We start from the raw sequence: 24,780 nt of genomic DNA on the forward strand, positions 1-24,780 counted from the left end.
CCTATACCAGGTCTTAATTTAAGGTATTGGGTACTTGTGAAGGCTGCTGATACCAGCCACCAATACTTAAGGCAAACAAATCTGACATCGAGTAAGTCCACCACGCAAGTAGTTGCTGCTACACTGCGGTTTGACATATCGTTGAATCATTATATGCATCAGTAAGAAAGAAAGATCTTTGCTCACAATTATCTGTCGTTGTTAATTGAAATTTTATGTAACAAAAGTACAAGTGGTATTGGTATCAGTTACTCTGTATCGGTGAGTACTCAAGAGTGAATACTTGTACTGGTATCGGTCTCAAAAAAGTGGTATCAAACATCCCTATTGTGAACCCACATGAATGTACTGTATGTTTGCCTGTTATTATTACATATACACAACAAATTGATGGATAACTAGTTTGGAAATCAGAGGCCAGTTAATAATTGTTTTCTCAAAATTGTTTTATTTATTTGAGAAGGGGGATTGCTAGCAAAGAAATGCTTGCAATAGCTCAACGTTATTAAAAGCGAAGACAATCTACAATTTTGGTATTTTAGCAAGAGACATGAAATCGAAGCATATGATTTGCTTTCGCGGCCCACATTAAATTATGTGGCGGGCCGGATTTGGCCCCCGGGGCCATGATTTTGACACTATGAATTATACAGTTGGAGGGAGTCCCGTGCTCACTTCGGTTGTACCTTAATGTCGCTGCGATGTGAATTTTAATGTCGTGTTGTGGTGTTTGGATTTGTTATGGCGTTTGCTATTGTTGTGACAGGTCTCGGCCACCGTGCATAGAGTACAATGTCCTCTTTAAGGTATAATAACCCTAATCCCTAGCAGCACAAACATGAAGCTCAGCCAAGTCTTTACGGTGAAGTGTTGTGAATGAAAACAAATGGAAAGCAAGATAAGACGATGGAGGCTCATCCAGCAAGGGGATCAAAAGTGGGACCTGGGATACTTTTGACAGATTACCAGCCCAGTGCTTGCATAATAACCCCGGCTGTGCTGTGTCAAGATGCCATGCCAACGCTCTCATTCCCCCCCCCTCCCCCTCCCCTCCAATGAACATCTGTGAGTGCGGTTGCCGCCCCGCCAACCATTTGAGTCCCGGGATAAGACGGCTTGATCCATTTTAGTCACACTTGGAAATCAGGATTAGCGGAGAAATCTCTCGGCGTGCGAGCGCAATCAAACCGGGTCAGTCGGAATGCGGTGGGACGCTTCAAAATGCAAGGGAGCACATTCTGTCAGCATCGTTCATCAGATGGACGGCCTGTTGCCGGGAGAAAATAAATAAATAAACGAACTTGACCAAGACTAATACGGCTTTTTGTAGCCTGGAGGCAAAGGCCTCTGAGACGCACAGTGATGGAGCGATGATTGTAATCAAACTGGCGCCAGTTTTCATTACACTCTCTCATTCTGGGCCTGAATGCAACAACTCAGTTAATCCAAGCTGGGAAGTGGCTGCTGTTGTTCGACTGGGTACTCTCATTGTGGCGGGGTGGGGGATGTAGGAAGCAAGAAGTGAGGGAGGGACAGAGGGAGGGAGGGATGGATGGAGGGAGGGATGGAGGGCGGGAGGGAGGGAAGAAGTAAGGGAGGGAGGCAAAAGGGATTGACAGTTTTGGATGGCGAGACTGAATCAGCTCCCGCATGTTGCATTGCAACATGGGATGCTGATGTGCACACACACACACACGCACATACTCAGAGGGAGCGTTTTGTGTCTCGTTTGAAGGGTCACTGCATGGGTTAATAGACTGTTTGAAGCATCTGAGAGCTGGATAAGTGAAGCAGCCTTGTTATTTTCTCTAATCCTCGCTTTCAAAGCTGCAACGCCGACAGGTAAAGACACACTTTGCACCCCACTCATCCCACAGCTCACAACTTCCTGCATTTTCTACCCTCATGCAGCAAAGTGGATGAGTCCAAGTCAGGGCAATAACAGTGTATAAGATTTGAACACAATGTATTTATGAATGCTGGTTTGGAAAGTCCTAGAATTTTTTTCCTCGTGTAACGTTAGGGAAATAATCTGTTCCAGTGTCAATCTGTTGCCATTCTAAAACAAATTTTACAGGTGATGTTTTAAACAGGGATCGATATCGATTTTCTCTTTAGGCCGATGCCGATTCCTATATTTGGCAAAATAAAATTACAATAACTGATTAATCGGCTGAGTAATGTTAAAAAACATAAAATGAATAAAATAACATATTTTTTAGTCTCTTTACGCTTACAACAATTAGTATATAAATTACAGACAAAATATTTGACTGCAGTACCATACTTTGTCCTTTAGTTTTCGATTAACTTTGCAACAGAGAGAAAAATCATTTTTTTTAAAAAACTAAATCAGCCAATTGTTTTGTTTTTGGTTTTTTGAATTTTTATTTTGTCTTACAGTATGTTGTAATGGGTTTTAAATTAACATTTTAACTTTCTTGTATACAAGTTTTAAAAAGGTGACTATCAATATTAAAAACAATTTACTATTTAAATTTTAATGATTTACTTGTATAGCAACTTTTTTTCATTCAAATGAATTGAAATGCCATTAATCCATTCCAGCCCTGGCAAAAAACACGACCAATTTTTGTTGTGTTTTTAATAACAAACATAAGACTGTATTGTAATATATAAATATGAACACAAAATATAATAAAAGAGAATGTAGATAAAATCGTTTCATAAAATGTAATAAAGCCAATGGTCTAACAGAATCACACACAGACACACATACACACACAGACACACACACTGTAGCGTTTTTGTGTGTTGATGTGTGCCTTTAGGGGGCATAATGAACGGGTTGGCCAGTTTGTTCAATGTGAGCATCTCCTCGATGCCTCTTGAGAGTGTTTTCATTTTGTGTTTGTGTGTTGTACCGTTTGTCCCATTCAATAAACGGCTGAAAGTGCATTGATGACTGTAACACTCAGTTTCCCAACTGAAATTTTGGGTCGCAACACAAGGCAAAACATCGACCAAGCGACTGTTCGTAACTCGAAAAACTTGAAATTAAGGTACCACTGTATCGGTCGTTGTTGATGTTGACCAAAACCAAAACAAAGATGGTCACCGAAGAATGAGGGCATCATTGTCATGAGCATGAGTAAAATCTCAGTGTGATGCAGCTTATGTATGTAAATATGCAAGTGAAAAAATTTCAAAGGGTTATTCTAATACAGCCAAATTAAGATTTTTCTTTGCATCTCATTAATTCCATCCCAGCTCATTTGCATTGTTTACATGCGACTAAAAATAAAAGTCACTGTTGTCACTCTCTTGTTGTTGTTCCCCGACAGATAATTGCAACGGCCCTTTGGTGTCCACACTGCCGCGCTCGTCCTTTCAGAGCTCGTCGCAGTCGTCAGTCAGCTACGCCGCCCACCACGCAAAGTTGCACAGGAGAGACGGTGAGTGTCTGTGCTGAGACCAGCTGGTACTTCGGTTGTTGTGTTGTTGTTTTTTAAAGATGTTTAAACATTAAATTGTCCCTTCATGTCTCTGCCTTCTTCCTCCATAGTGAAGCATTTTCTTTGAAGACATGTATTGACGTGAACCTCGCTCCATCCACAAGCTCATGCCATCCAGTACAATGTAGCTTTGCCATTAATTCACTAACATTTCAGGGGAAGGCTAGTTAGTTAGTTACTTTGTTCATATTTAAACATTTGTATTGTGTTATTTCATCCCTAATATAATGTAGTGTAGATTAGTGGTTAAAACATCTGCCTCACAGTCGAGCAGTTCCTGATTAGAATCTTGGAAATTGCGTGTTCTACCTGTGGTTGCATAGATTTTCTTCTAGTCCTCCCACATTCCAAATACATGTATTTGAGGTACACATTGAAGGGTTTATGCTCTGATCAGTCAAGGGTGTTCCCTCCCACAAGCCAAGTCAGCTTGGATAGGCTCCTGCTCACCCGCGACCTTAATGAGTTGTAATGAGTATAAAAAAAATTGATCGATAGATAAAGCCTTTGAAGTAGCTAGTGTCTAAGGTTCTTTAATATGTGGAAAATAAATAAATAATTTTTATTTATGCCTTTAACCTGAAAGGAAGAACATGCTGGATTTCTAAGGACATCTGACGCCAGACGTTTCAGATAGCTGAGTTCAAAGTTTGTCACATTTCTTTTAACGGCACACTGAGTTGTATCAAACCATTTGAACCTTCCACCCGACTTCCCAGCTCCCACACGTGAGAACGTGACACAACTGCAACGCAATTCTAGCAGTGACTCAGATTCAAACCACAAGAGTTGCCCAAATCAATGTTGCCATTGATTTTTACCGTTAGGGGCCGGCGGCTGGTCTCCGGTGGCGAGCGACAAGGAGCCGTGGCTCCAGTTGGACCTCAGGGAGCAGATGGAGGTGACAGCGGTGGCCACGCAGGGATGCTACGACAGCTGGGACTGGGTCAGCACATACATGCTCCTCTACAGCGACACAGGCCGAGCGTGGAGACGATATCGCCATGATGATGGCACAGAGGTCAGTGATTGGAATATTGTGTCTTTGTTATGTGTTCTGGTAAAGTATTGATAAACCAGCATCAAATATCGATGCAACACTAAATACCAAATCTATGATCTCTTCATTTGACATCTTTGTTTTTATGGTACCTTCATCTGACATCTTTGGTATCTAATTTGATATCCACAGTATCTATCTATGGCTATGTTTCTATTTGATCTATGTTATTTCTGTTACACATAAAATATTGATAGTAGAACTGTACAGTGTCACACTTGTGTATCATATATATGGAATTTTTGGATCTAGGATCTGTTGTGTTAGCAACGCTGTATAGCACAGCTAATGGCAGGTCCCATCTGCAAGAGGCATTGTTCAATGACCTCAAATCAGTTCCACAAAGCATATTTGACAACATAGAAAAATCTTACCAAAACCTGATCTGTCTGACAAAGGCTTGGCTAATTTCGCTACGGCGCCATTGGGCAATTACACACTCTGCTAATTGGATTGATAGGTAGAAAAGGAAGCCACTAGAGAACAATTTACCAGCATGTTAACAGCTTTTGACATAACTGGGACGAACATAATGAAGACTGGATGACATATGCCAACATTACGGCTATTTTCTTCAGCGTGAACTGAGGCCATTTACACGCTTCAGAATATGTAACGTGCAAAAAAGACAGTAAAAGATGCATGACCTGACTCACATACCATAAACAGTTTATCTGGAATCCCGTTCAATCAATTGGGGTTCAGTGATTTGATGGGATTTTCCACTCTTTCATATAACTTCTCAGTTTTCAAAATGGGAAATGATGTATAACACCATCTGCTGAGTCAGAAAAGCCACGGTGTCCATCTTTTCCTTAACAAATGTTCAGTCTTTTTGCATTGGTTAAAAATTGGTGCTGGAAAACAGTGAAATGTATTTTCTACCTGTATTGTTGCAGCCAAACTCACCCAGGGGCGATTCTAGGATCAGAGGTTTTGGGCTGCTGAGTTACCAGCCTGGCAAAATATATTTTACTGTAATATATATTTTAATGCAGTTTCATTTCCATATTTATGAAAAAGCATAGTGTATCACTTTTTGGGAAACTACCGTAATTTCTCGTGTATAATGCGCACCTATGTATAATATGCAACCCCAAAGTTGACCTCAAAATTCTGGAAAACCCTTCAACCTATGTATAATACATTTTTACAATGCATCGATGTTGCTTCTACCCAGATGATCAAAACATGAAGTATTATCTGTATTTCGTTAGTTTTTTCAAACAATTATTCTGAAGCACTTTATTTGAACACATAATACAACCCCAATTCCAATGAAGTTGGGACATTGTGTTAAACATAAATAAAAACAGAATACAATGATTTGTAAATCATGTTTGACCTATATTTAATTGAATACACTACAAAGACAAGATATTTAATGTTCACACTGATAAACTTTATTGTTTTTATCAAATAGTCATTAACTTTGAATTTTATGGCTGTAACACGTTCCAAAAAAGCTGGGACAGGGTCATGTTTACTACAGTGTTTCATCACCTTTACTTTTAACAACATTCAATAAACGTTTGGGAACTTAGGACACGAATTGTTGAAGCTTTGTAGGTGGAATTCTTTCCCATTCTTGCTTGATGTACAGCTTCAGCTGTTCAACAGTCCGGGGTCTCCATTGTCGTATTTTACGCTTCATAATGCGCCACACATTTTCAATGGGAGACAGGTCTGGACTGCAGGCAGGCCAGTCTAGTACCTGCACTCTTTTACTACGAAGCCACGCTGTTGCAACACGTGCAGAATGTGGTTTGCCATTGTCTTGCTGAAATAAGCAGGGGCGTTGCTTGGATGACAGCATATGTTTCTCCAAAACCTTTATGTACCTTTCAGCATTAATGGTGCCTTCACAGATCTGTAAGTTACACATGCCCTTGGCACGAACACAGCACCATACCATCAATGATGCTGGCTTTTGAACTTTGCGTCCGTAACAGTCCGGATGGTTCTTTTCTCCTTTGGCCCAGAGGACACGACGTCCACAATTTCCAAAAACAATTTGAAATGTGGACTCGTCGGACCACAGAACACTTTTCCACTTTGTATCAGTCCATCTTAGATGAGCTCGGGCCCAGAGAAGCCGGCGGCGTTTCAGGGTGTTGTTGATAAATGGCTTTTGCTTTGCATAGTAGAGTTTCAAGTTGCACTTATGGGTGTCACGCCAAACTGTATTTACTGACATTGGTTTTCTGAAGTGTTTCTTAGCTCATGTGGTGATATCCTTTACACACTGTTTTTGATGGAGTGCCACCTGAGGGATCGAAGGTCGCGGGCATTCAATGTTGGTTTTTGGCCTTGCCGCTTACATGCAGTGATTTCTCCAGATTCTCTGAACCTTTTGATGATATTATGGACTGTAGATGATGAAATCCCTAAATTCCTTGTAATTGTACGTTGAGGAACATTATCATTGAACTGTTCGACTATTTTCTCACGCACTTGTTCACAAAGAGGTGAACCTCGCTCCATCTTTGCTTGTGAATGACTGATCAATTCAGGGAACCTCCTTTTATACCCAATCATGGCACCCACCTGTTCCCAATTAGCCTGTTCACCTGTGGGATGTTTCAAACAGGTGTTTGATGAGCATTCCTCAACATGCTCAGTCTTTTTTGCCACCTGTCCCAGCTTTTTTGGAACGTGTTGCAGCCATAAAATTCTAAGTTAATGATTATTTGCTAAAAACAATCAAGCTTATCAGTTTGAATGTTAAATATCTTGTCTTTGTAGTGTATTCAATTAAATATAGGTTGAACATGATTTGAAAATCATTGTATTCTGTTTTTATTTATGTTTAACACAATGCCCCAACTTCATTGGAAATAGGGTTATACTTTATTTACTTGCTCTTATTTTGAAATTCACAGCCCTACTTTTATTTAGTAAATGAGAAAACACAGTTGTGCTCATATGTTTGATTAAACAGGCAGAATTCTGTTCTTTCAAGAAAACATGAAGGACCAGGGGAAACACATTTAATTTTATTTTAACTGGATTCAAATTAGGCGACACGGTGGGCGACTGGTTAGAGCGTCAGCCTCACAGTTCTGAGGACTCGGGTTCAATCCCCGGCCCCGCCTGTGTGGAGTTTGCATGTTCTCCCCATGGCAGCGTGGGTTTTCTCCGGGCACTCCGGTTTCCTCCCACATCCCAAAAACATGCATTAATTGGAGACTCTAAATTGCCTGTAGGCATGACTGTGAGCGCGAATGGTTGTTTGTTTCTATGTGCCCTGCGATTGGCTGGCAACCAGTTCAGGGTGTACCCCGCCTCCTGCCCGATGACAGCTGGGATAGGCTCCAGCACGCCCGCGACCCTAGTGAGGAGAAGCGGCTCAGAAAATGGATGGATGGATTCAAATTAAACTGTCAAGCATTTCAGAAAACCATTATCATTAAACAAAACATAACCATAAGAAATTAATGATGGTCATTTTTCAGTCATCAGTCGTATTTAAAAAAACAAAAACAAAAAAACAATCTTTCACAAATTCAACTGTGAAAATGCCATGGACGTCCCACTTTAAATGTGTTGGGGGTACACCAGTCCACGAAATGACCAAAACCTGGTCTATTTTGCCTCCTCGCACAGTTACGCCAACCGCAACGCTGGAGTTGCGTTAGTAATGAAACTAGAACCCATAATGTTAATGGGGATTCATTCAGCTTGTTTGTAGCACTTTGGCTTTATCAACACATGCACATGACACAAAAGCTGACTTCTCTCATTCTAATTCAAACTTATGACAGTGGTACTGTGTCAGACTCTAGGGCACTCAGATCTGAGTCGGGCAGCAGTGGGAGGTATTGAGTGTAAAAAAAATATATTTTATTGTGTCAAAATATTATTTTGTACTGCATGGTTATTTACTTTTCTTGCTTGTTTAAAAAGGACATACAGTAAAAATAATAATAATCTCCCAAATTTTAGGGCTACTTGGATTCAATTCAGGGATGCTAAATTTCTCTATTACAACACTCAATAAGCCCTGGAACAGAACAATGTGTCAACCTCCAATATGGCGGTACGCTACATCACGGGAAAACTATCTGTATGTTAGGACAGAATAATAATAAATGCACACTCAAAACAGTGTTATAAGTAGAACCTTCTTCACTATCTTCATTATGAGAGGCGAAAGCAGGTAATGACTATTGTAACCATGCAACACGTCAGGTGTATTTTTTTTGCCATCAGAGCTGCTAATGATTTGGCCAAGAAGCTGTGACTGCTCGCGTCGATTTCTCAGCGTGTCGCTCATCTGGCCACAAAGATCCTCGCCAGCTACGGATTTTCAACTCAGAGACATAAATTTGACACATACACGTTTCTCTGTCACAGGTGCAGCTTGTGAGGAAAGAGTGAAAAGTGTCTTTGCAGATTATGTGTTTTGTGTGTGTGTGTGTGCACGTGTCTAAAATCACATACTTTTCATCATTCTTTTCAGATTTTTCATGTATTAATGTTATACCAGACATGCAAACACCAAAGCCATGAAAAAGGTGACAAAAAAATAAATAAAAAACTGTAGTGGGGTCTGGGGAAGTGAGTCGGTGGGGAGAATACTTTGAAGACCTCCTCAATGCCACCGACACACCTTCCCATGAGGAAACAGAGTCTGGCCTCTCTGAGGCGGGCTCTCCTATTTCTGGGGTTGAGGTCACCGAGGTGGTTAAAAAGCTCCTCGGTGGCAAGGCCCGAGGGTGGATGAGATTCCTAAAGTTCCTAAAGGCTCTGGATGTTGTGGGGCTGTCCGGGTTGACACGCCTCCGCAACATCGCATGGATATCGGGGACAGTGCTTCTGGATTGACAGTCTGGGGTGGTGGTCCCCCTTTTTAAGAAGGGGAACCGCAGGGTATGTTCCAACTACAGGGGGATCACACTCCTCAGCCTCCCTGGTAAGGTCTATTCAGGGGTGCTGGAGAGGAGGGTCCGTCGGGAAGTCAAATCTCAGATTCAGGAGGAGCAGTGTGGTTTTCGTCCTGGCAGTGGAACAGTGGACCAGCTCTACACCCTCGGCAGGGTCCTCGAGGGTGCATGGGAGTTTGCCCAACCAGTCTACATGTGTTTTGTGGACTGTCGACCGTGTCCCTCGGGGAGTCCTCGGGGGGTGCTTCGGGAGTATGGGGTACCGAACCCCCTGACACGGGCTGTTCGCTCCCAGTATGACCGGTGTCAAAGTTTGGTCCGCATTGCCGGCAGTAAGTCAGACTCGTTTCTGGTGTGGGTTGGACTCCGCCAAGGCTGCCCTTTGTCACCGATTCTGTTCATAACTTCTATGGACAGAATTTCTCGGGGCAGGCGAGGCGTAGAGGAGATCCGGTTTGGTGGGCTCAGTATTGCATCTCTGCTTTTTGCAGATGATGTGGTTCTGTTGGCTTCATCAACCCGTGATATCCATCTCTCACTGGGATGAGAATCAGCACCTCCAAATCTGAGACCACGGTCCTCAGTCGGAAAAGGGTGGCGTGCCCTCTCCGGGTTGGGGATTATATCCTGCCCCCAGTGGAGGAGTTCAAGTATCTTGGGGTCTTGTTTACCAGTGAGGGAAGAATGGAACGGGATATCGACAGGCGGATAGATGCAGCGTCTGCAGTGATGCAGACTTTGTAACGGTCCGTTGTGGTGAATAAGGAGCTAAGCCAAAAGGCAAAGCTCTCGATTTACCGGTTGAGCTACGTTCCTACCCTCACCCATGGTCACGAGCTATGGGTTGTGACGGAAAGAACAAGATCCCGGATACAAGCGGACAAAATGAGTTTCCTCCCCTGGGTGGAAACTCTCCCTTAGCGATAGGGTGAGAAGCTCGGTCATCCGGGAGGATCTCAGAGTATAGCCGCTGCTCCTCCACATTGAGAGGACCCAGATGAGGTGGCTGAGGCATCTGATTCAGATGCTTCCCGGACGCCTCCGCGGTGAGGTGTTCCGGGCACGTCCCACAGGGAGGAGACCCCAGGGACGACCCAGGACACGCTGGAGAGACTACGTCTCTCGGCTGGCCTGGGAACGCCTCGGGATCCCCTCGGAAGAGCTGGATGAAGTGGCTGGGGAGAGAGAAGTCTGGGCGTCTCTGCTAAAGCTACTGCCCCCGTGACCAGACCTCAGATAAGCGGTAGAAAATGGATGGATGATGGATGGATTTTAGAAGGTAGTCCACCTCACATTCTCCATCCACGGCATAGCATTGTTTCTCTGTCCTCAATTGTACTTATATAGATTTTGTTATTTGACAGTGTAAAGTTAGACACATTCATGAAGCAGGACAGTAAATAAAATATCTCAAAAATACATTCATAACAGGCGGCACGGTGGGCAACTGGTTAGAGCGTCAGCCTCACAGTTCTGAGGACCGGGGTTCAATCCCCGGCCCCGCCTGTGTGGAGTTTGCATGTTCTCCCCATGCCTGCGTGGGTTTTCTCCGGGCACTCCGGTTTCCTCCCACATCCCAAAAACATGCATGGTAGTTTAATTGAAAAACTCTAAATTGCCGTAGGTGTGAATGTGAGTGCGAATGGTTGTTTGTTTGTATGTGCCCTGCGATTGGCTGGCAACCAGTGCAGGGTATACCCCGCCTCCTGCCCGATGATAGCTGGGATAGCCTCCAGCACGCCCGCGACCCTAGTGAGGAGAAGCGGCTCAGAAAATGGATGGATGGATGGACATTTATAACACTCCTGATCACGACTGAATTTACAAAACCATTATCATAAAAGGAAAATGCATTCCACAACTTCTATTAAGTTAAAATACAATGAAGTTAAATCACAACTGACCTGATAATTAACTGCCCAATAATGTCTCAAGATGGAAAGGAAGGGAAAAGGAATTTCACCACTTTTTAAATATAAATTAAGATTTGAAATCCTCAGATTTTTCATCAAATTGGACTACTTTCTGATTTCCTTAGTCCTCTGTCTAAGCAAATAAGTTACCTTTGTGTTTTAAGCAAAACAAGACATTCATGGTCTTACACTTTTGGAAAAGTGATCTACATTATTGCCTATTTTCTGACATGTTTGGAATCAAACACTAACCCAATCATTCCCAACAAGTTCCATGTCTGCCCAATTCAAAATCCTAAGGCCCACCAAAACCTTAAATCAAAACTCTGAACAACATATGATGCTAGGATCAAACATTTTCCAAACAATGTTCCATAAATATGTGCAAAGCAGTGAGTGGCTTTGTTTATTACATCCAAATAGCTAGCAAGCAAGCTAATAGACCATAGGTAACAATATCAGTCTTTCATCAGGGCTCCGATTTCACTTTATGAGACATTGTCAAAATGCTAACTTGTGATTTGGAAGGTGTGGACTGGAGTGCAGTGGGCCACCGAGTCACGTAGACATCTCCTTGCCGGTCGACTTTTCACAATCACCAACTCACTCCACATTATCCCTCCCAACGCTAACATGACATATTTATTTGTCATACATTGTCTACATTAAACATATAAGAGTTACTCAACTGACATGGCTTTTTCATCCAACATTTGAACGGTCTGATTGTTCGTGTGTGAGCCATGGCATATGGTGCATTCAAGGGTAGCTCGGACTTGCGTGTGGTAGCATGGTAAAAAGCATCTTAGTAGTTTTCATGGCTGTAAAATTGTGTTTGTGTGTATGAGTGAGGGGGACCAGGGGAAATAGTCATTGTTGCCCTGTTTTCTTATATCTTTTCCTTTCTTGTTATGGCGCCCTGATTCTGGTTACACTTGTAACTTTTATGTCTGATGAATCTGATTCTCACTCGTGGATGAGCACCTCAAACATGTATCACATTTGTCCATCCATCCATACCACTTAGGGTCGCCAGCCAATCGCAGGCCACATAACGCCGCCACACTTAAATCACATACCGTATTTTCCGAACTATAAATCGCTCCAGAGTATAAGTCAAACCATCCAAAAAATGCATAATAAAGAAGGAAAAAACTTACATAAGTCGCACTGGAGTATAAGTTGCATTTTTGGGGGGACATTTATTTGATAAAAATAAAAAATTAAATCCAAGAACAAACATTTCATCTTGAAACTCTATTTAAAATAAAAATAGAATAGAGAACAACAGGCTGAATAGGTGTACGGTATGCTAACGTACCAGATTCAGCTAACGTTACAGACGCAAAAACAACGAACTGAGAACGTGCCTGTTAACAGTTATTCAGATACCTATAGCATAAAGAACATGCGAACAAGTTTACCAAACCATCAGTGTCACTCCAAGTCACTAAATCCCATGAAATCTTCCTCCTCGGTGTCACTTCTAAACAACTCCGCCAACTCCGGAGGCAGACGATGGGCCACTTCCTCTTCTACGTCGCTTTCGTCAGGCCTAGAGCGCCCTCTTGCGGTTGTCAGTGTGAAAATAACGTGAAATTATATAATAATATGTTAATAATTTCACATATAAGTCGCTGTAAACTGAAAAACTGTGACTTATAGTCTGAAAAATACAGTACTAATTTTCCCGTCTGGAAGCAGAAGGGCATGTTTTACATGGATACAACAGCCAATCATAGTGCAGCAGCGCATGTCCCGGAGCCAGTAATATTAGAGTGGAGCGTGTGCTGCCTAGAAACTATGTGGGAATCCTAATAACATGCCCTTCCCCTCTCACATGCTCTCTGTCTTTATTTAAACATGTATAACTTTGTTAATTCCTTAATAAATTATTAGTTAATATTTTTTTTCAACACGGTTACATTAGATTTTATTGGTGAAAGGTCCCAGACAGGCTTACACACACGCGCACACATTTAAAAAATAAAATAAAATTGACAAATGGCACCTAACCCCCCCCCCCCCCCCCCCACCCCCCACCCCCATCTGCACTCCCCTGCAATTTAGAGTTTCCAATTAGCTTAACAAAGGAAGCCTAAGTAACCAGAGAAAACTCACAGAGAGAACATGAAAACTCAACGCAGGAGGGCCTGAGTTGAAATTTGAACCCTAAACGTCAGCACTGTGAGGCAGCGATGTCAGCAGTACAGGTCTTGTTCAAATGCTACCTCATGCTCACTGTTTAGTTTGCTCTCTGAGCTCGATTAACTCTACCATATCATAAGTACAATTGTTTTTGTTTTTTTTAAATCATTGTTTTAAGTAACTATCTGTTATATGTGCAACCTACTTCCGCATTCGGCAAAACGGGTAAAGGCACCTTCTCCTCGCTCGAGTGTATGACTTAGCACCCATGGGAACTTTTATATGTGTACAATCTCTTTTTTTTAAACATAAGATGTGACCACAGAGCCACCAAAGATGACAATACTAAATGTTTACGCTTTGTTTGTGTTTCCATTCTGTTTATCATATCATTTTTGCATAAATAAATGAGATACATGTATTTAACCTTTGTTCGAAGACACCAGCCAATAAAGAAAACAACATTTTGGCAAGTTCGGCTAAAAAAAAAATCATCGCATGTGTGTGTGTGTGTAAGTGTGTGTGCATGTATGTGGGGCATCAGAGTTCAGGTGGGCAGAGGACAGGATAGGTAGAGGGGGCAGAGCGGGCAGAGAGTTCAGATTCCTGACAGCCTGAGTAATAAAACTGTCTTTGAGTCAGCTAGTCCTGACTCCGCAGTCCTGGTCCCTCTGTAGAACGAGCACATGATGGGGGTCGGGGCTGTGGCTCTTCTCAGCTTGCGCAGGAAGTAGAGACGCTGGTGAGCTTTCTTGGCCAGTGATGAGGTATTGCTGGTCCAGGAGAGGTTCTCGGTGATGTGCACGCCCAGGAACTTGGTGCTGCGGACTCTCTCCACCGCAGCACCGTTGATGTTCAGGGGAGCATGCTGGGAGTGCGCTGTCCTGAAAATTAGGGATGTTATGCAGCGTTTGTAGTTACTTATGAACCCGGGCCAAAGTTTGTGTGAGTTAAATATGCGATTGATGCGTGTGAAAATGAATGACAGGTCATCGTTTGCTATCTGCAATCCGGCCGACACCCACACTGACTTGTGTAGCGTTTCCCCAAGACCTTTTTGGCTGACGCCAACTCGTCTGTCTGGCATTTTAAGCAAGGCGCTCAAAGGTAAAGAGGCTGCCAGCCAGAAAGTGAACGGCGGGGCACTAATGAGAGCGCCCGAGCTTATCACTTATTCCATGCAAATGCTGAGCCAAATTATCTCGGTGTAGAATTAGCTTCATAAAAAGGTTAAGGGTCGGACTTCCGCCGACGTGCCAGGCACACTTTAAAAATATGAAAGGAGAGACATGGAACATTTGCTATTTTACTGCTTTATTGATTGATAAGTTTGTCCTAAGGGGGGCACTGGAAAGCAAAAGACAAGGGGGTTATTACAAGTCTGTCTACTACTCTTGACTGCATAAAAGTGCTGTAAATTGATGAATAATCTATTTTAGTTCACATAATAAAAATTATTACATTTAGGTGAAACATTCAGGGCAGATTTGATAAGGGCACGTATTAGTTTATGACAAGATACATTATTAGGACATAAGCATTGAGATGAGAATCTTACTCAGTGAATTCATCACTTGTAGGTTGGTCAGACTAATTAAAATTGTTCATCTCAGTACAACATGTTCTTTGAAGGAGCAGTTTGGGGAAGACCAACTTCAGTCCCCACTGCACAAAGCAAGGTGCATGAAGACATGCTTCAATGAATTGGTGTGGAAGAACAAGCCCATCAAACACCTTTGGGATCCTCATAAAAATTTGACAAGCGTAATTCCACAGGCACACTTTGTAATCTTGTAGGAAGTTTTTCATGGCGACCAAATATTTTCTGCACTTTTCAGTTGGCTCTGTGATCCAATACCTTTGTCTATAAGTCTACATGATTTTGCATGCTGACGTAACTTAAATCCAAAGTAACAATCAATCAGACACAATTTTGTGTCAAGGTCCTTGGGGAAATGTTTTAGGTCCATCTGTTTTCACTGAACTTTTAAATGCCATACACTATAATTTCTATATAGTTTATATAGCATTTCCATGGAACATGCAAAAAAATTTAATTCAGTCAAATTAAAAACCTGAATGCTGTCTTTCTTTGGCATTCGTTTTATAATAAGACTCAAATAGTAACCTTGTTTTTGTGTAAAACGTACAAAGGGAAGAGCACTTTTTTTCATATCCAGCAAAACATTTAAAAGCAGCAATTTCAATTGTGGGTAAAAACAAAACAAAAAAGCAATTAAAGAGAATAAGTATGATGTCGGGCAGGTAGGCTGAATGTTTCCCTCCTCCTCTGTGTCTTTTTATTATTGGAGTAATTATTAAGCCTGTGTTTTCCACTCGTCTCCCCGATGGGAAATGTGAAAAACCTAATGAACCACTCTGTTAGAATAACTGCAACGCAGGCACCAAACTATTGCGCTTAACAACAATGAGTCATTAGCGTTCTACTGCAACACAAGAACACCCCAGACGAGTCTGTCCTGGCATATGGTTACTTCTTTAAACAATGTTGAATTTCCCATCATCCAATGACCAGTGATGGAACATGATATACAGTATAAATCCACACCCTATGATTAAAAACTCCCAACTATCACCCGTCTAGCAGAGATGGGGACTCGAGTCATTGTTACTTGGAGTCGAGTTGACTCGAGTCACAATTTTGATGACCTGTGACTTGACTTCACAAAAACTAAAAGACCCGAGGCTTGACTTGGAGTTACAGACTCTTGACTTAACTTGAGGCAACTTGACAAACTTCATTATTATTTTAAATATAAAATTAAGGAGGTGATAACATGTCATAATTCGGCTGCACACTAGAAATGTCACTGTCATGATTAGAGTAATAACCGTCTCAGATCAGATGGCACTTTTTTAAAGTGTAATGTAAACAGCAAAGCTTCTTCTTCTTCTGTGGTGGTGTGTTTCAGAGAAGTGTGAGGGAGAGTTGGAAGAAATGTTTTTTATATTTATGTAAATACATGTTTTCTCACAGTGTGATTATTGTATCTTCACGGTGTAGGCTTTTGTGTATTAATAGAGGTTAGTTTTTTTTTCTCGTAAGGTTTTGTCCGTGCCTCGTGGCGAGGATGGCGCCGCCTGAGACGCCACCGTCTCTGAGGCACGGCGTGCGGATTGTGCCACAGCCTAGCTTCACGGTGGAGCAAGTGCTGCTGGCTGTTGGCGAACAGGTTGGATATATGCATATCTCACATGCATCCCGCATGAATAAAGCGGTGGTCGTGTTTTTCAAGCAACAAAAACATGTAACGGAACTTATAGAGAATGGATTAATTCTAAATGACGAGTTTATCCCAGTTTCCCCGCTGGCCGTACCGTCAACACGGATCACTGTTTCGGGCGTCCCTCCGTTTATTTCGAACGAGGCGCTGGAACGGGAGCTTAAGCGGTTTGGTAAGTTTGCTAGCGGATTTCGTAATGTTGGGTTAGGATGCAAAAATGAAAAACTGAAGCATGTTCAGTCTTTTAGACGACAGGTTTTCATGTTTTTAGACTCTCAGACGCAGACGTTGGATGTTTCTTTCCGTGTTCGTCATGAGGAAGGAATGTATATGGTGTATGCAAGCTCGGGAAGCATCAAATGTTTTGAGTGTGGAGATGTTGGTCATAAACGGGTGGCGTGCCCGCATAACAATGCTACAGTGAGACCTGCTGTTGTTGATAGCTCCGAGGATCACGCCCAGGCAGGTCCGGTTGTGGACGCGGTCGTTGACGTTGAGGAGCGGACGGCTGAGCCTGACTCTGTTGGAGTGGGCCCTATGAGTGTGAATGCCGTCTCGACGGCGGAGGTAGCCCTTGCTGAAAGCCGTGGATCGGTGGCGGCGAAGGTAGAGGGACAACGTGCTATTATTGAGAATGATGAAAGTCAGAATGACTGGCAAATTATAGAACAGAATAGTATTGTTGATCGGATGAAAATGGCACAGGCTAGTGATGTGAGACAGCAGCTGAAGGCTGCTGACAGGGTAAACACTGATGATGATATAGTAGACCAGGTTCAGCATGGTTATGGTAGCCAGGCCATGGGGCTGGAGACTGATGGTGACTCTGATGGTGCTTCAATTGCTGACAGCGTTTCCCAGAGTAAGGATTTATACCCTTTGAAAGAATTAGATGAGTTTTTGGAGGATACATTCGGTAAAACGGTTGATGTACAAGAATATTTTCCAGATGTTAGAAAGTTTGTGAAGACTGTGAGTACCCTACAAAAGGTGGTAGGAACAGACTTGCTTGATGACAAGAAGAGATATCGCCTGAGGAAGCATGTGACTGCTGCTAGGAAAATTTTAAGTGGTAAAAGACAGAAAAAATTGAAAGTTGATTATTAAATTAGGAATGGAACTACAACACTGGGTGTTTTCTCTGCTGTTGGCTTTTGGCTGGTTATTTTTCTCTCTCTTTTATTAATATGAATTCTTTACGTGTTGCATCCTTAAATATTAACGGGGGTAGAAATGCACAGAAGAGGGCGCTAGTGTTAGAAATCCTAAAACAAAAAAGAATAGATATCGCTATGTTGCAAGAAACACACAGTGATAATTTAAATGAAACGGACTGGGGGCTATGTTGGGGTGGTCAGTACGTTCTCAGTCATGGCTCTAATCTTAGTGCGGGGGTCGGTATATTATTTAGTCCCACTCTTAGTGTTAATGTTTTAGCGATCACAGAAATAGTTGCAGGGAGGATTGTAATGGTTAAAGCAGAAATCCAAAACATTATGTTTAAATTTGTGAATGTATATGCACCAAATTGCGGGCGGGACCGTTTGAGTTTATTCAAAGTATTAAAGGAAAATTTGGACAACTGTGATAAAGGAGAATGTGTTTTAGTTGGGGGGGACTGGAACTGTTGCACCGATCCCGCTTTAGATAGAATAGGACAGGAGCTCCATACCCAGTCATCCTGTTTCTTGTCAAAGAGATGACCAAGGAGTTGGATTTAGATGATGTGTGGAGGACAAAGCATCCGACCGACAGACAATATACACGAATGAAAGTTTTTGATGGCGTGGTTACTGCAGCCCGATTAGACAGATTTTATATGTCTGTGGCTTTTAACACCAGGGCAATTAATTGTCAAATTTCCCCAGTTGGGTTTACAGATCATCATTTGGTATTATTGGAACTAATTTTGTCCCACATAGACAAGCCGAAATCATTCTGGCATTTTAATGTCAAATTTTTACATGATTTTGTTTTTAGTGAAAATTTTAAATTGTTTTGGAGCAATTGGAGAGCCAAGAAAGAGTTTTTTCCCTCCTTAATTCAGTGGTGGGAGGTAGGAAAAAGTCAAGTGAAAGTGTTTTGCCAACAGTACGCATCCTTCTCTAGTATTAATACTAGGAAGGCTATAGAGAAACTAGAAGAGGACATTGAGGTTTTGGAGAGTGTGGCTGCTGAAAATACAGAGCAGTTAAATAAAAAAAGACAGCAGTTGACTTGTTTTCTTCAAGAGAAGGCGAAAGGAGCTCTGGTCCGGTCACGTTTTACCACACTGAGGGACATCGATGCACCCACCTCCTTCTTTTTTAACCTGGAGAGATCTTTTGGACAGAGGAAACAAATGGTGTGCCTACAGTGGCCTGATGGGACGCTGACTTCAGATTCTGCAGAAATGAGAAGGCTAGCGGTGGATTTCTACTCCAACTTGTTTGAGGCAGAAAGGTGCGATGGAAAGGCTACAGAGACACTACTTCAGGGTGTCCCTCAGCTGGGATCTGATGTACAAGATGTCCTGGGTTCTGACATTACTCTAAAGGAATTGACTACTGCGGTGACCCAGTTGACCTCTGGTAAGGCCCCAGGTTTGGATGGAATACCAGCAGATTTCTATAAACACTTCTGGAATATAATTGGGATTGACTTGTTGGAGGTTTTCAAGGACTCCTTTGGGAGAGGGACTCTTCCAGCTTCCTGTCGGCGTGCGGTGATCTCTCTTCTGCCAAAAAAGGGGGATTTAACTTTGCTCAAGAATTGGAGACCTGTTGCCTTACTATGTACGGACTATAAGATTTTATCCAAAGTTTTGGCAAATAGACTAAAAGTTTATATGGACATTGTAATTGGTGAAGACCAGTCGTACTGCATCCCTGGCAGATCTTTGTTGGACAATTTATTTTTAATGAGAGATATTTTTGATGTGTGCAAGGCGTACGGTGTTGATGTAGGCATTATTTCTATTGATCAGGAAAAAGCATTTGATCGGGTGGATCTTTCGTTCTTATTTTCCACATTGCGCGCATTTGGAGTTGGGGAGCATTTTGTATCATGGGTGAGACTCCTGTATGAGAGTGCATGTTGTGTAGTTAAGGTTGGGGGAGGACTGAGCAGACCAGTCGTGGTCGGGAGAGGGATTAGACAAGGCTGTCCTATTTCGGGACTATTGTATAGTTTTGCTATCGAGCCTCTCCTATTGAGATTTAGGAAAACTTTGAAAGGTCTATGTCTGCCAGAGATGACTTATAGCCTTCCCATAGTCGTGTCAGCCTATGCTGATGACATTACTGTAATGGTCCAGGGACATGGGGACATAGAGGCACTGAGAGAAAGTCTAACGCTGTATGAAAAGGCTTCCTCATCTAAGGTAAATTGGGAAAAGAGTGAGGCATGCTGGGTTGGTAATCCAACACAGGCGACTGCGTATGGTCTCCCTGGTGGCCTTACATGGGGAAATAGTGGGTTGAGAATTCTGGGGATTTATTTGGGTGACAACAAGATGGTTGCTAAAAATTGGGAGGGAGTGCTGGGAAAAGTGCAAGCTAAGTTGTCTAGATGGAAATGGTTGCTACCTCAGCTGTCCTACAGGGGAAGAACTCTGATTGTAAACAATCTTGTCGCCTCTCTTTTGTGGCACAGACTTCAGGTGTTAGCACCCCCACCAGGACTGATTAAACAGCTACAGAAGATGCTGGTGGACTTTTTCTGGTCTGGTCATCACTGGATGAGAGCGTCAGTCCTGTATCTCCCTGTGACGGAAGGGGGGCAGGGCCTTATAGACATTGCCTCCAGGATGGCTGTTTTTCGTTTACAGACGGCACAGACGCTGTTGTACAAAGACTCAATCTGCTGGTCAGCCGTCGCTCGTCTGCTGCTCCGGAGGGCCAGACGGCTAGGTTATGACAAACATCTGTTTCTGCTGTCCTCTAGCTCCGGTTTGGATGGACTGTCACCTTTTTACAGCTCTGTCCTTGATGCTTGGCAGACGTTGGACTTTACTCGAGCCTCTGCAGAGCCTGGATTGTGGTTGTTTGAAGAGCCACTATTCAATAACAGTTTTCTACCTTTGAGTGCCTTTTCGTCTGACACAATGAGAAGCGCTTTCAGGGAAGCAGGGATTGTGAAGATGGGACACCTAATGAGGACATCCCCAGAGAAACTGGCTGAGAAGACTGGTGTCCACTCCAACCGGGTTCTACAGGGTCTGGTGAAGGAGGTGTGGCAGTCGCTGTCAGAAAAACACCAGGACTTTATACGGAGCAGTGATTTAGCTCAACAGTGGAGTGAGGGGGCTGAGTACGTTTTTCCTCCTCTTGGCGTGATTCCTGCTGGTGGGGAATGGAGGGAGCAATGTGGAATCGTACTGTCCCTAAAAACTCCAAAACTTGGGAACTTCAGCTCTTGCAGTGGAAAGCGGCTGTATGAGAGTTGTGTAAAGGTGCTGAACAATGGATCGCTCACTGGAGTCAGAGAGTCGAGGTGGACAGAGGTGTTTGGTTCGGAATTTTCCCCAAAAGGAAGCTGGTGGGTCCTGTATAAACCTCCTGTTGAAAAACGGATGGGTGACGTCCAATGGAGGATTATACATGGAATAATAGCTACGAACAGATACAGAGCTCACTTTGACCCTAGCACTGGGGAAGGTTGTCCATTTTGTTTACACCCAGAGACATTGGACCACTTAGTGCTTCTATGTCCCCGGTTGGATGTTTTCTTTAAAATGTTAAAGGAGTGGGTGGAGGGGTTGGGAGAGGTTTTCTCTTTCCATCTTTTTATTTTTGGACCAACTTATTCCAGAAAAAGAAAGAAAACTGTGGTGTTAATGAATTTTATGTTTGCAAGTGCTAAATTGGCTATATGGAAAAGTAGGAAAAACAAGATTGTTGGAGCTAGTTGGACTGATCCGCTTTACTGTTTGAGAGGGTTGGTGGCAGCCCGTTTAAGGGTGGAGCACACCTTTTATACGGTTACCAATAATCTGGAGGATTTTGTGGCTCGGTGGGCTATTGGGAATGTTTTGTGTTCAGTAGATGAATATGGATCACTGGTGTTGAATTTTTAATTTTTCTTTTTATTTATATTGTGTACATTTTCATTTGTTTTTGTTTTGTTTTAATTATGTTTCTGGTAATATCTTTTTCATGTTTTTAAAGTAAATGCATATTGGGATCTTTTTTTTTTTGTCAAAAGGTGTGCTAAATAAAGTTTCTTGAAAAAGTCAAAAAAAAGTCTTCTTCTTCTTCTTCTTTTCCTTTCGGCTTGTCCCATTAGGGGTCGCCACAGCGTGTAATCTTTTTCAATGCAAGCCTATCTCCTGCATCCTCCACTTTAACACCAACTGCCCTCATGTGTTCCCTCCCTACATCTATCAACCTTCTCTTTGTTCTTCCTCTAGCTCTCTTGGCTGGCATTCTCCATCCTCATCACCCTTCTCCCAATATACTCACTATCTCTCCTCTCGACATGTCCAAACCTTCAAAGTCTGTTCTCTCTAACTTTGTCTCCAAAACATCTAACCTTGGCTGTCCCTTTGATGAGGTCATTTCGAATCTTATCCACCCTGGTCACTCCTAGAGAGAATGTCAACAACTTAATTTCTGTCACCTCCAGCTCTGCTTCCTGTTGTCTCTTCCGTGCCACTGTCTCTAATCCGTAAATCATGACTGGCCTCATCACTGTTTTATAAACTTTGGGTCAGATCTTGCTTACCCCAGGCTCCCCTGCACCTTCGGTACTAAGGGAGTCCTGACCGGCTCTCCGTTTAAAGGGTTAAAGCTCTCCATTATCCCTGTGTATTACACAATGGACCGTAAACGGCGACGGGAGCTTGCTTAAGCCGTTGTCGAGAAAGATTTGCCTCGGTTTTAACAGCTATAAAGCTATTAAGTGTCGGCCCTGCTTAAGTTAGGCCACGCCTCGAGAGAGTACCCATAGCAGATGTCGGGCGAAACTTTAACCACGCTTCTTTAAAGGTGCTCCCTCTCTTAATGATCTTTTGCACTTGTTACTGACCTAGAATTATTCAACGGTCTTTATGCGACAATCAGGACCTGTTATTAATTTATGTTATAGCCGAAGTAACCTTTCAAGAAGAGGAGTAAAAATGTTTATCGAATGAGATAAAATATTTCAAGCCGATCCTTTGAGATGAAAACCGAAACAATCCAAAAACATAGTCCGAGGAAAAAGTTGGTTCCATTCAAAGTCTCATTCGATTATAAATGAATACAGTCCAAAATGTGACAATTCAAAACATGATAAAAATAAAATCCAATTCAAAAGGAATATTTGATTGATCTGATTGGCCATTCCCTCAACGAGCTTCTTCTTTAAATTTGTATTAATATTAGGAAAGGGTTTGAGGAGGAATGTTGAAAAGGCTCTCTCCCTATAGTTTTGCAGCCATCCTCTATTTCTTCACCTAATCTTTGTCAGACGTTTTTCAAGCCGTCTTACAGAAGCTGCTTTTCTTGTCATCTTGCATCTTACACAAAGAAAGAATGAAACACTCATGAAAACAGTCTCCTAATCATGCACACTACGCGACAGTTGAGCCCGGTTCGGCGGCATTGGTCGGCGTGCAGCCTCCTTTAGATGCTTAACTTGCTTGTTGGTCAATCATATGACAGTTACGTCACGGTCCACTTTGGCCTGGGTTTAAGAACCAGGTCGGAGGAGGTTCTGAAAAGCGGTGCCATTGTGACCGCTCGGCCTCGAAAAAGTATAATGGAGGAGCGACCACGGGGCGGAGCGAGGCTGGTTGGGGGTAGAACCGGTACGATGGAAAAGGGGCATTAGGCATTGACTCTCATGCCACAGATCTATTTTCATACTGGATAATCATAACGATTTGAAAATGATATATGGGTCATTCTACGGATGTGGTGAAATGTTACGAGCAATTATTAACGTCAAAATACATTTAAAGACATCAAATATTAACACACAACAGGTATCAACATTCATTCATTTATTCATCTTCTGTTCCGCTTTTCCTCACTAGGGTCGCGGGCGTGCTGGAGCACATATCAGCTATCTTTGGGCGAGAGGCAGGGTACACCCTGAACTAGTCGGCAGCCAATCGCAGGGCAAGGTATCAACATGTAGATATAAAATAATATTGCATCAAGAATTTTCCACCTCCAATTATTTTGCAATAAGCCATGTCAAACGCATTTTTGTGTTTTTTAACCAGCGCCGAAGTGTGACATTTTAGCAGTCATCAACGCAAATAGGCACAGTGTGAAAAATATCGGCAAAATCATGCAACCACTTTGCCAATATCTGCTAAAAGAGTGCGCCTACCACGCAACAGAAGTTAATGACATTCCACTGCGAGATTTCTTAGAGGCACTTATTAGAAATAGGCATCGTGCTCGTTACGAGCAAGCGGCCATTCAATTTCATAACTGTAAACAAACAACGACCCTTTTACGACGGCTATTTGGAACTGATGCAATAATCTCCAAAAATAATCATTGAAGGATCAATCAATTGATTCAGAAATAGTCAGAGACAATATTGACTTACATTTTTAAGTGTCGGTCATATTTTCGTTCGAGCGACTCGGACAAAATAACAAAAACGGTCGACTATTTTGCGACATTGATCACCCAGAACCATTTTCAGCTTACATACGACCAGAATACGGCAGCATTTGAGCTTGATGGGAACATGGAGGGGCCGGTAGAACATGGTGTTTTCAAGAAAAATATGTCAAAATGTTACAAGCGTCGATTTCAAACGGTCAAGTTACCAGCAATGATGAAAAGCGAGTTTGTATAGAATTAGATGGTTTCTTGTTTGATTCGCTGAAGGAGAAATAATTGGTGAATTTCGACCGTTTTCTATTGGTTGTGCACAGGCTGTATTCTGTGTCTCCTGACTGCACTGCTGACTCGCTGGTAATTTTGACGAGTCACAGCAGTGTTGAGGATGTGGTCATGATTACGCGCATACTTTAATCCTAATTATTAAACTTGGATTCGGTTCCGATTATACAGACCTCCTGTCAAACGTTTTTAACTATCTTTGATCAAAACATATGATTCACTTTGT

General features: G+C 42.5%; 2 protein-coding genes across 4 annotated transcripts in view; one reads left to right on the plus strand and one right to left on the minus strand.

The window, feature by feature from the left end:
• Nucleotides 1-24,780, plus strand: part of LOC133486862 (contactin-associated protein-like 5) — a 192,033-nt gene that overhangs the window by 50,168 nt on the left and 117,085 nt on the right. For 2 of the 3 annotated variants that reach the window (XM_061792623.1, XM_061792622.1), the window contains exons 2-3: nt 3,306-3,416; nt 4,304-4,497. In XM_061792623.1, the coding sequence (XP_061648607.1) occupies nt 3,306-3,416; nt 4,304-4,497 (305 nt within the window). Of the gene's footprint in view, nt 1-3,305; nt 3,417-4,303; nt 4,498-16,399; nt 16,901-24,780 lie in introns of those variants that run through there. The other variant, XM_061792624.1, reaches the window with a different exon arrangement.
• Nucleotides 13,562-19,450, minus strand: LOC133486863 (uncharacterized). The gene is made up of 2 exons (XM_061792625.1): nt 17,156-19,450; nt 13,562-14,367 (listed from the first exon to the last, which is right to left on the minus strand). Exons 1-2 carry the CDS (start codon nt 17,509-17,511, stop codon nt 14,082-14,084), a joined length of 642 nt encoding a protein of 213 aa, XP_061648609.1. The 5' UTR covers nt 17,512-19,450; the 3' UTR covers nt 13,562-14,081.

The sequence above is a fragment of the Phyllopteryx taeniolatus genome, chromosome 12 (assembly GCF_024500385.1).
Source record: "Phyllopteryx taeniolatus isolate TA_2022b chromosome 12, UOR_Ptae_1.2, whole genome shotgun sequence".
Classification (NCBI taxonomy): Eukaryota; Metazoa; Chordata; class Actinopteri; order Syngnathiformes; family Syngnathidae; genus Phyllopteryx; species Phyllopteryx taeniolatus.